The 11,738-nt window shown below is 40.8% G+C and overlaps 2 protein-coding genes across 2 annotated transcripts; both read right to left on the bottom strand.

Annotated features, from left to right (window-relative positions):
* Positions 1-159: 159 nt before the first annotated feature.
* LOC118412161 (uncharacterized protein SCO4629-like) lies at positions 160-4,273 on the bottom strand. The gene is made up of 4 exons (XM_035814869.1): positions 3,802-4,273; positions 2,812-2,895; positions 2,238-2,361; positions 160-1,749 (listed from the first exon to the last, which is right to left on the bottom strand). The coding sequence occupies exons 1-4, from the start codon at positions 3,862-3,864 to the stop codon at positions 1,274-1,276; spliced, it is 747 nt and encodes a 248-aa protein (XP_035670762.1). The 5' UTR covers positions 3,865-4,273; the 3' UTR covers positions 160-1,273.
* A 1,156-nt stretch (positions 4,274-5,429) lies between these two features.
* Positions 5,430-11,299, bottom strand: LOC118412159. The gene is made up of 10 exons (XM_035814868.1): positions 9,479-11,299; positions 9,056-9,130; positions 8,822-8,898; positions 8,370-8,486; positions 7,843-7,929; positions 7,561-7,597; positions 7,372-7,451; positions 6,943-7,053; positions 5,959-5,999; positions 5,430-5,812 (listed from the first exon to the last, which is right to left on the bottom strand). The coding sequence occupies exons 1-10, from the start codon at positions 9,696-9,698 to the stop codon at positions 5,689-5,691; spliced, it is 969 nt and encodes a 322-aa protein (XP_035670761.1). The 5' UTR covers positions 9,699-11,299; the 3' UTR covers positions 5,430-5,688.
* Between the last annotated feature and the right edge of the window lie 439 nt (positions 11,300-11,738).

The following is an 11,738-nucleotide window of genomic DNA, read 5'->3' as shown; positions in this document are numbered from 1 at the left end:
AATCAGACTTAACTACCATAATACTGTACTTACCGATAAGATTGATTTAACACAAAAATAGGGCTGCGATTTTTCATTTTAGTGGCCACGGACACAGCGGCTTTACCGACAATTGGTTGTGTAAGCTATTGTCAACAAGTCAAAACGTGCACGCGTCAACACGCTTACATCAATTCGTTTATTTCGAACACGATCATACACAATATCAATACATAGCAGTATCCTTTACAAAAACAACGTTCTGCTCCCTTCTATCTGTTCTTGAAATTGTTGTGGAAAGGCAGGACTTGTGTGTGTTGCGCAGCGCATGACGTATTTGTTTGGATAGTAACGTTAATTCTCAAGGCGTTACGCACAAGGTATGTCATCCTAGCAGAAAGTATATCCGACCAGCGGATAGAGAAACCGTGAAATTGAACAAAAACTCTATAGAATTGTGTCATGGGTCAACCGAAAATTATTCATGCCATCATTGATAGATTGTTAAGTTAGTAAGCTGTGTCACAAATATGTGTGCCTTTCCAAGGCACTACCAAGGAGGTTAAAAAATTTCCTTGGCACTACTAAGTAAGCGCTTCATCACATGACACATTTCTGGGCTATCTAAGTGTGGTTCCCGAGTCTCTTCTGTTGCAAAGTGTACGTACGTTCGATGGCCGGACGGTTTGATTACGGTCACACTACTTTATACCAAGGTACAGGCAAGAATATCGATTGACACACAATCCTTGGCAAAGTGCTGAATCTGACATCACTAGCTTCATCCTTGTCTCCAGTAATACTATCTTTGTGTCTTAAATTGCACTATAATTTTAATATTTTTTTTTCTTACTGAAATCTAGATTACTTTTAGGTATCACCATTATCAATATTAATGATAAAAATATGAACATCATCACCTATGCAGAAGTATAATGTTACATACTTCTCTTGTCAATCTTGTCACTAGAAATGAATCGAATACAAGTGCAATGAATGTGACGATACATTGTATTTAGAACAAACGATACAAGAAACGTTTAAAGTTTACCTACCTAACAAACCTGAGATTTTTGTCTAAATATTTACATAGCCATGTTGGCTTTCCATTACCCTACCTTGGCTTGTTCATAAAGTCAACAATTACTACAAAATTGTAATACTTATAAGTTATGTACACTAGCATGAACATCAAAATGTACAATTACGTTGCTTTTTAAGTCATAAGTTACCCTGAGTGCCGTTTTCGTCGAGTATCTTGTCGTTGTCGTTTTTCGTTACTCTTACAGCACAATTAAGATGGTTTCATCTTATAGTCTAGTCCGTCGTATCCCATGGCAATCAACTCCTCGTATGCAAGCCATACTTCGTCCGGGATGTCCTGTGTGATCTGAAAACCTCTGCTTGGATACGACTTGATCCGTTCCAGAACGCCCACCAGATTGTTCACCGTTGTCTTCAGACCACCGACGTCATCACTAGGGTAGTCCTGGAATGCTATTCTTGGTGACGTCACTACAACGTGCGTGTTCTCCTTGTCTCCCGGCCACTGCTTCACAAAGGTGGCGTAGGTCCTCCTCTCCATATAGGGCATCTGGACGAGGATGACGGAGTTGGCTTTGACCTTGTGCTGAAATAGAACTCGGTGGGAGAACTTGATGTTCTCCCCGGTGTTGGTTGCCATGGTTTCCCGGAGAATCTTGTCGTCTGGCACGCCCATGCTGACGGCGATGTCGTGGAAGATCTCCGCCTCAGGACGGTCCCACACCCCTGCGGGAAGGACGTAGGAATGTTACAATTGATACGTTGAAGCAAAAATGTTCATTGCCATGATATCGACAAAGTTACACTGTATGTCCATAACGGAGTGTGTAATTTATACATGGGTATATAGGGGGGCGCAAGCGTCCCAATCGCGCTTTATCATAAAGTTTATGGTACATTCATTTTACGCTGAATTAGAACAATCCCTTACTAGTATATATTACATTTTCGTTCTTTCACATCTTCTTCTTTGACTTTGGAGTTTACTTTCTATGAAACTATTATCCGCTTTCGAGTACCTTTTTCAATTTCAGACATGTATATGAGCTCATTTTGCAGCTACTGTACGATTTACAGTATGGTCGAAAACTTATCCAAATAATCAAATCAACATGTGAATTGTGAATCGTTGTGAATTGCATCTACATAGTAGCTACTGTCATTATCCGATGAAATAGAGTTATCGCTAGAAGCTGGGGTTTGGTTGAACTGACCTTTAGTGAAGTGCCCAAGGTTACCGGAGAACAGCAGGTACTCCGCCCAGCCGTCCAACCACAGTCGAGCCGCGTATTCAGCCACCCGGGTGTCATGGCAACCAAGTACCAGGATGACGTCACTCTGAAATAGACAGTGTTTGCACAGGTCAGAACACAACATTTCAGAGTCACGTTATAAAACGTCCCAAGCATCTACAAAATCTCCATTCATCCAAAGTGATGGATATTGCTTCATGTTTATTACTCACATATGTATTTTACTAAAAATATAAATATAGCATTACATATGCGATTATAGCATATGTAATACATGTATGTTTATCTGTCGACAAACCCACTGTTCTAGAAACCGGGAGAAAAGTTACGATTTTGCGTCTCTACATCTGCTTGGCTTCTTACAACACAATGTCATTTTCTACTAGCTAATGCAGGTCATCCATGTCTGATGAACTAATCCTTTTGAAGAAAAATCATATCAGAAGTAAAGCCTTACGATCACGAGTTGGTGATACATGCATTTCTTTTTTATTTCTAGAGACCAGTAATATATATTATACCAGTAATAACATACCTTGACCAGCTCCTGGCCCAGTACCATGTAGTCCCAAAGTCTCTTCGCCAAAATACAGACACGGTCTTCTTCTGATTCCAGTCCCTGAGTGGGGATATTATCATAGAATGAATGGTTGAAGACCTTTATTGTGCATACATATGTACCCAATGGGTAAAGTACAGAAAACGAAAAAAAAAAAAAGAATAGCTTACATGTACATGTAAACATTGTCAAGCTACTACAATGATAATTATGATCTACCAGTGAATTAGACTTTCCCTTGCTGCTTTGTGACCGTGAAAATGTAATATAAATGTGTAATCAAAGGTTTGTCTAATAAACCAGAAATATAAATTTGTCGGTATCATAGTGGCCGTCATGTGCTATTAAAAGTGTTCAAAACGTGCACGTGAAATTTGTGGTCGTCTTGTTTTCATTTCATAATATTAAAGGGGTAATGTTCTTACTCTATTTGTACACATCATAGTGTACCACACAGATTAACATCTGAATAGGCCCGTTGCACCAGACAAACACATGTTACACAATGCCCATGCCACAAGACAACCTTTGTGATTAAAAAAGCACAATAGCGTATAAAAACATGAAGAAATTTCTTTTGTTATTCATCAACTTTAGGCAGACAATTACTCCATTCGGTAACGTTAGAGATGTAAGTTTACAGTCTCTGACATCATTATCTGAGACCACCCCTCCTACACACGGGAGCCCCTAGTACATACATGTACATAAAACGTTCCTCTGGTACAATTATCAGTACCTTTCATCCAGTGTAAAATATGGCACAGTGTTATAGGGTACATCGGTAAAATACTAACGCATTCAGTCTTTAACAGAATAGTAGACCACCACGACTTGTGACTCGCCTGTATATCTTTTAACGTGCGTAATCCAACAACATCCCAATTAATATCAATAAAAGAAATTGTTTGTCGATAATAATGGATACGCGAATGTGCCTGAAATGTTCATTAGAAACCTACGTACCGTTGGAGAGAGGTCGCCATTTCTGTCCGTAGACAACCCACAGCCCATAGCATCCAGCAGCATATCCGGCTCTTGTGCTCAGTACCGCAAATGAATGGCGTTGGAAGATAAAATATTGCGCGTCACGAGCCCCGGGTCGAATTGCACTTGTTTGACGCAACTCAGCGGTCAAAATGCCCTAGAAACGGCGGGCAAATTGCTCTCAGACGATCGATGAAGAAACTACGTCACAAAACCACATCGGTGAAGGTGATCTAATCTTCAGACCGCTTGCTGTGCATCAACTCGTCTGATTTCTGGGTAGCGAACCGGTGCAGACGAGTTTTATATCCTAAAATCTGTACGCGTGACTAACATGTGATCAGCGGATGTGCAAGCGACCGCTTATGGTTGGATCACGGCCCAGTCACCGTCTCACAGACAACTACGTCATGTCCACGCCCATGTACATTCTCATCAGCTGTCAATCAAGACCGGTTGAGCACCATTGTTAAGGATATACTAGTATGCTTTTCGACGGGAGACAGACATAACGATGTGTGACGTAACGATGACATATTGTGACGTAATAGGTAAAATGGGGTATGGTTAATCTGTGGCATCTTCGACATATAGCAATATTTTTGTCGAACTGTGCAAGGAGAAGGACAATATCCATGACTCACAGTGTTAACTCATGGCTCACACCCGAATATATGAGACAAGCTGCTTGGTTCCCCTCTCCCTCCAACGGTCAAAATACTTTGGAAAGTACTTGAACGCCTTCTATCAGACGCACGGTGCACTGCAGTATAAACAGCTGATTCATCCATTTAAAGGGCAGAGTGATATATCACGAAAAGCCCTATATCTAGCAAGCAATAACAATTTGAGTAAAGAAGAAAATGCTACCTGTTTTTCATTTTTTTATTGGTTAAGCTCATACATTACGGCAATCTTGGCTACTATACAAAAGGTTACTATCTTTGTTAGTTCCCATACTCGCTGGTTGGTGTGTAGAGAGGGTAGCGTAAACATATTTACTAGTGGACGTGTCTATACAACAAAGTTGAACCCACACTTGCATGCTCACAGCAATAATGCTTCCAAAATGTGTCAAAATATTTACAGCCGCATATGAACTTTTGTCCAGTCTATACAGATGAACATACTAGAGCTTTGACGGTACAAAAGTGTCTTCAAAAGCGCGTAACGTTGCAAAAATAAATCACGTGTCTTTACAACGAATCAATTTTGAAGAAGTCCAGGCTCTCTTTGTCGTCTATAACTTAAATTTAAGGAATTATTTACAACATTCATGTGTTTGAGAATAATCTCTGCCTTTTCTGAGAATTGAAAAAAGTAGTCAGTTGCCAGTTATCCAAACACGTAACTTTGGGAGATATTGGTTGTTAACCGGATAATGAGAAAGAGTCAGTTGTTTTGTTTGATCGGCTTTGTCAAACCAAAAGCTACGAGGTCGACACTGAACACTAGGCATGCGTAGAGTTTGCACGGCAGTGGTGGTTGAAATGCAGTCCCAATACGGTACCGATGAAGATCGCCTCAAGTTAGGCGATCTTGGCTTGCTTTCCTCCTGTCTTTTCCTGTTTCCCTTTTTTAAGTTAGCACAGGCACTGTAAAAACATCATATGGATTGGCGTCCAGTAACAACAAATAACGAAACCCATAACGTTGCTAATAGTGTACACTGATAGACATATGACTGTGTGTGCATGGCATCGTAACCCACAAAAAATGTTATATAAAACATATGTTACAAAATATATTTCTATACGTTACTATCATAGCTGTTGGGTTCATTACATTCATCAAAAGTGACGGCATGTGCAACACTAGAAACTGTACAGAATCTTAAATATTTACGCACAAGAATGCGATTTTATTTCAAATCTTATGTGGATATACATATCGTGCATTCAAAGTCGTCCATACCAGATAGATCCAGACGAAGATCCACAACGGGAAGAAAATTGATATCACGCAGTGCAAACAGTGGTTCACCTCCTCCCTGGGGATAGAAGAAATACAACTTTTTTGTCACTTTTACATAGCAAAGGAATACCATAGCTTGTTTTCCCTAATATCACGTAAAAAAACACGTAACAGAAATCGTTAATCAGGTCAACAAAGTAATAAAGTGGCTATCATACTTACTTGACTCTGACTGGCTGTGTCGTGGTTGGAGGCGAGTATGACTAAAATAACAAAATATATATTACATATAGTTACAGTATAGTCTTGTGACTAAGAATTATTGGAATCGAGATCTTCATATGGTATGCACCCTTGATGCTCATTGGCCATTTACTATCGAAATTCTTGACTTGGTATCCCTCCTTGGTGCTGATCCGCCATCTCTTATTCAAACTCTTGATTTGGCGGATACTGTATCCGGAAATGAGACTCGGACCGAAACATAATTAGCACCAAAAACGCACTATTCCCTACGCTTTTCAGCCATCTTAGCGTTTAATGTCACTTCGCAGTAAATAATAAGAAATGTAAACTCAAACATAAACCCTCGGACGCCTTTTTTAGCGGACTACCCCAGTCGCGGAATAACTGGGGTGTGCACCGTTAATCGCTTCTGTAATTTTGGTATCATTATGACGGAATATGACATAATTATTACGTCATCGATGTGATTGTATTGGTTAAAAATCTTTAAGTTTGTGAGATATGCCTGTCAGAAACCTGTTGCCATGGCAATACGACAAATGATTAACCTACTTGATTACTCAAAATTGTTGCCAATTAAATTTTAGGAAAAGTCACCAAGTTTGGTAGTTCTAGCACAGGCCCGGTCGTTTGGCCGTAAAAAGACGTCAAAGTTGGCGCCTGCACTTTTAGCGTCCACGCAGGCTAGATAGAGTTAACTGTCGATATGGTATCTCTCCTTGGTGCTGATTGGTCGCCTCTTGATATGATATACCTGCTTGGTGCTGATTAGACATTTCTTTCTAACTTTCCATATTGTATCGCTCATTGGTACAGGCTGTTCATCTCTCACTGAAATTTATTACATTATGATTTCTAACTAATACAAAGCACTATGAGCGAGTTGATTAAGTATAGTAAAAGATCCTCTAAGCATTTGTTTCAAAGAACTAAGAGTAAGAGATGCGAATAGTGAATTACAGTCGCCGGCGGAGGCGCAGTTATCGCCAGGCGGGTTGACGGTGATGACGGACTCTCTTCCTCGGCAGAAGCGGCGACTATCATCGCTAACAGCAGCGTCTTCAGTCCGATCTGTAGAGTACGAGGAAAAGTAAATGATTTGGTAAATCCTACGTATCTTTAAGTGTACAGTGTTGTTTGTGTACATTTATGATATTCTTCCAACATTGGTGAAACTGTTAAAATTAACGCATTTTACACCTTGTATGCATTATGGTGATACGAATAACATGCATACCTGGAGAACATTTTCGTTTGATTTGGTTTTTAGTATCAAAGTTATGTTGGTGTATATGTATAAGTATAACCAAAGGAACAAAGATTTTTTTGGAGGGGGGGGGGGGTACATGTGCCCTAACCCCTAAGGATTTGTAGTGATTGTGTACTTACCAACTCCTCTTCGCTGACCTGTTCTCCCATCCTAGCCATAAACTCCCGCAACAAGATCAGGTTCCGGAGTTTCTCCATATCTGCAAGATTGTCAAATGAAAACCTTTTTTCTTTCCCTGGTAAGCCCTATCTATACTCTATTTACTCCCACTTTGCTCTTTTTATTGAGTGAAGCATAATGATATTTACCGTGGGCAAACTGCAGGGCAAACCGGATGAGGAGAACCTGGAAGAGAGGAGATTTTTCTTTATAGTAAAGATGATTGGAACATATATCAGAGTACAGAAGGTGATGATCGAGTTTTATTTGAACCTTTATCAATAAATAACATTTTATAAAATAAAATAACATCTTCTCTCCAGTACCCACTAACCATCCCTACTAGGGTATTACTGAAGGGGAAGTTTGATAAAATATAAGGCAAAATAGAGAAAATCAGCACGGAAATGTGTGGCAGTTATCGTTGTTACCTGTTTGCGGAAGAAGCTGGACAGTTCGCTGACGTCACCGATGGCGAACATCCCGTTGGTTACCTTGGCGACAACGGCTAACAGGGCCTACAGAACCAGCCAATCCAGCACCCACTATTACTTAATAACCCATACAGTCCTAATTTTTCATCATTATCAAGAAGCGAGAAAAAAGTTGAACTTCTGTGTCAGACTAAATTTATGATAATTAATGTGTATGTTTTGTCTTTGTTGTGACTTGTACTCTGCACTTAGCTCAGTTAATGTAAAATAAAGCTTTTCATTTATCAATTTCTGCATAAAATATATAGACACGGGCAGAATCAAACTTGTGTAGATTGCACAATTGTATGTCAGATTTTAACAAATAAGTAAAATTGTAAGTATATGCTAATAACAACAACACGGCCATTTTACCATTCTTAACGGTTCACATACATCTGGTCACTTCCCGTGGTACAACAGTCCACAGTCACATTCACTTTTATAGGATGTCATAGTTCAGCAAACATGTATGGCTTACTAACCACGTCAACACCTGTGCCACACCCCACACAGGCGATAGGAATGGGGTAGGGCAGACCAACTTCGCTGAAACCTTGGGGGCTAAAGCTGGCAGCCGCTATAAACACCTTCTCTTTGTCCTTGAAGAAAAAGAACATAAAGCTTCAGCATGAAATGACGTCCGATATGCTGGATAACAAAGTAAACAGCTTCACTTCGTTTCGTTCCGTCAAATCTTAGGCTGGCTGTGCCGCAACCTTGATCAGTTACTGACGTATTGAGTCTGTATGGTCACGTGTCTGAGCACACGTAGTGATTGGTCATTGGAACATAATGAGGTTTCATACATTATTTGAAGAAACTTGTTTGTTGTGTTGAAGCAAAGTCTGTTAGCTATACAAACGTCTCACAGGCAACAAAGACAAAATCAATGCTACAAATGATACAAACTGGCGGATATGAATAAACAACTCACATCAGGTATCCCGTCCGTCATGAGGATGACCCGTGGAGTCATCTTGATTCTTCCTCCGGCCAGAGAGATGACCCCTCCTAGCAATGACCCCGATACGAAAGTAAATATAACATTCAACTTTAAAAAATCATATACATAAACGGATTTGAAGGGGGACACTCCCCTTGCATGCCCGTCAAAACACCAAGTTCCCTTGGTGATTTTTTGTATCTAGAATTTTCCAAGTCAACTCACCATTTTGTAACATTTCCTTTAAAGCCTCGATCAGTCCCTCGAACATGGGGGTGCTGCCGTCTGCCTCCAGACCGTCTGTGGGAAAAGATGACGTCTTTAAAAACCAACAGAAGTGCTACAATCATCAACCCATCCAAAATAATAGGAAGAGTTATTTTCATATGTTTGATAGCCTTATTTATTTGCTTCCAGCAAGACGGACATGTTCCCATTTCTGTTACTGTGCTCGAATTGCAACCCAGCAACCCAGCAAAAACACCAACATCAGCGATCACTCTCGGCACACTTGTTACAATACAAGGATGTTGAAATGCTTTGTTGTGTGTTCATAAATTTCAAACTTTTTAAGTCCAAATCTTAACAAACGTATTTATTCATTTCTGTCCATTATAACGTACACACAAACAGGCGAATAAAATGTACCGACGGCGGCTTGCACTCGCCAATACTCGTTGGTCAAAGACTGAACGATCCTGACTCTTTTCCCAAATTCCACCACTGCGACGTTCTCGCGAAGACCGGTCTCGCTCGCGGTCTCCTGTACGCCTTGCAGGAACTGGCGCACCGCTCTCCGCAGGGACGTCATCCCCGCACCAGACATGGATCCGGACGTGTCCAAACACAAGACCGTGTCCAACGGCATCTTCGAGTAAGGAATGACAGTTCAGCATGAATACTTTTTTAGCATTTGAGAAGGAAATTTTGACCATGCAGTCTCAAAAGCAAGCTTGGGGTGCTTTTTTTGTCCAAGGCGTTCCGTCAATAAATCTCTTAAGTAGATCTCTGGTCATCAGAGTTAATTACTGGCGAGCCGCAGTCAAAACAAAAAAGACAAATGTCCAGGAAACGTATACATGTACGTGCACTGATGTTTTTCACGTGATGATAAGTTAACCATCAATGCATTTATAGCATGGCTGTCGCTAGATGTCTTACAATACTTTTGACATTCGTGGTTAAAGTTTACAAGTAGCGAAAGGGCAGGACAAGCGGCGAAAGGGCAGGACAAATGAGACAGCTTTATGGTCGACCTTTTTATGTTGAGTCAATCATCAATCACTACAGTCCTTTTGTTTGGATCGACAAGAAAGTTGGGGCTGGCGTCATTTTGCTTTCTTCTCTTTTCCGTTTTGTTTGCGATCCAATGGCCAACGCACGCTCCATTCTATTCCAATGACTATGTCTCCTGGAAGGAGCTACGAGTACAGCACATTCTACATTCACAATGATTCTGCACCTGAAAGATGGTAGGGCGCAGAATCCCAGCAATGCGCAATGTTTCCGGCCTTCCTTCCATGCAGAGGTTGGTGGAGAATGAAGATAGTGACCATTTTATGCGCCTAGATCGTTTTCTTTCTAACGGTCCCACCGAAGCATGTGATAAAAAAGCCGCAATGTTCCCTACCAACCTCTGCTTGGAGAGTAAATGGTTCCTACATACAGATGACTGAAGTATGACAGGTGCATTGAAAAACACTCAAAACAAGTGCATTGTCAAACAATCAATCAAGACAGTACTGGCAAGCACTCAGTATGTCAGAAGCGACCATTGCAAGAAACATGTCTCTGCCAACAACTCCACCCCTCCTCAGGGTCAAAGTCTAAACTTCTACGCGTAAACAAATATTCGTACTGCTAAGTCACGTACAACCCTTATTGACTTTAAAAAGACCCCACACGAAACCCAGCATATGAAATATTCTAGTTCAAAGGGTCCTTTTGTAGCATATGCATTGCAATATAGAAATATTTTCATTACTTGGATGGTAGTTATTTTCTAAAATCGCACATACATTTTCCTAATCTCCTGGCAGATTCTAGCATCTGATTGGAAATAAACATGTACAGTTTCCCACGTTAGTATACGGAAGAGACGCGTGCCCTAAGAGACGTAATTGATTGAAATGTCAAGGGCAAACGTACATGGTCTTGTTTTTCTTTCCAGCGCTGTCCTAAGTTAGCGTTCCTTGAACTGAAAACGTACTAAGTGTGTCGAGACCTTACATCTGCTTAGTATCGATTGAGGGCATTTGTTCCTAGACTTGTAGCATGACGCCAACAAGTTCAAAATGTTAAACATACATACGACATGAAAAAAAGGACCTGAGCAACTAAGGAACAGTTTTGACTGACGGTTAGGTTTCAAAGAGCAAGTTTCCAACAGTTAAAAACTAGCCCAAAGGGACAGGTCCTATTCTCCAAGCAGTGGTTGGATCGCGAGGAGATAGTAGTAGTTGGGACCTGTACTGGCTCGGGTTGTTTTTTTTAGTTGTTGTTGCTTTCATCACATGTGACGACATTGCCAAGCGGTAGTCGATTTCTTTGTCTACGGACCAAAATGCATGTTTTACTAATTTTGATGATTATCAACTGTGGACTACCATGCCACAACCTTTATTCGTTGCTAAACAGAAACGAGAAAACGAACATACCTCGACGGTTTACCAACGGTGAACTTGAAAACGATACACGCACTTCTGTACTTCCTTCTTGTTACCTGTTGCTTACGGTAGCGTGAGACCTGTACATGAACGGGAGCGGGCATGCGCAAACGCTCACGTGATTTCCAGGAAGTGTCCCACACACCTAGAACCTGTCCACTCGGACAGGTGTACATGTGTGGTCTTTATTTCGTTTGAAGCTCGGAAATCAAAGGGCAGTCGGGTCGGATTGAAGCATCGGT

Source organism: Branchiostoma floridae, chromosome 3 (assembly GCF_000003815.2).
Source record: "Branchiostoma floridae strain S238N-H82 chromosome 3, Bfl_VNyyK, whole genome shotgun sequence".
NCBI lineage: Eukaryota > Metazoa > Chordata > Leptocardii > Amphioxiformes > Branchiostomatidae > Branchiostoma > Branchiostoma floridae.
Note: the sequence above shows the minus strand (reverse complement) of the source record. Positions and strands in the feature narration are given on the sequence as shown.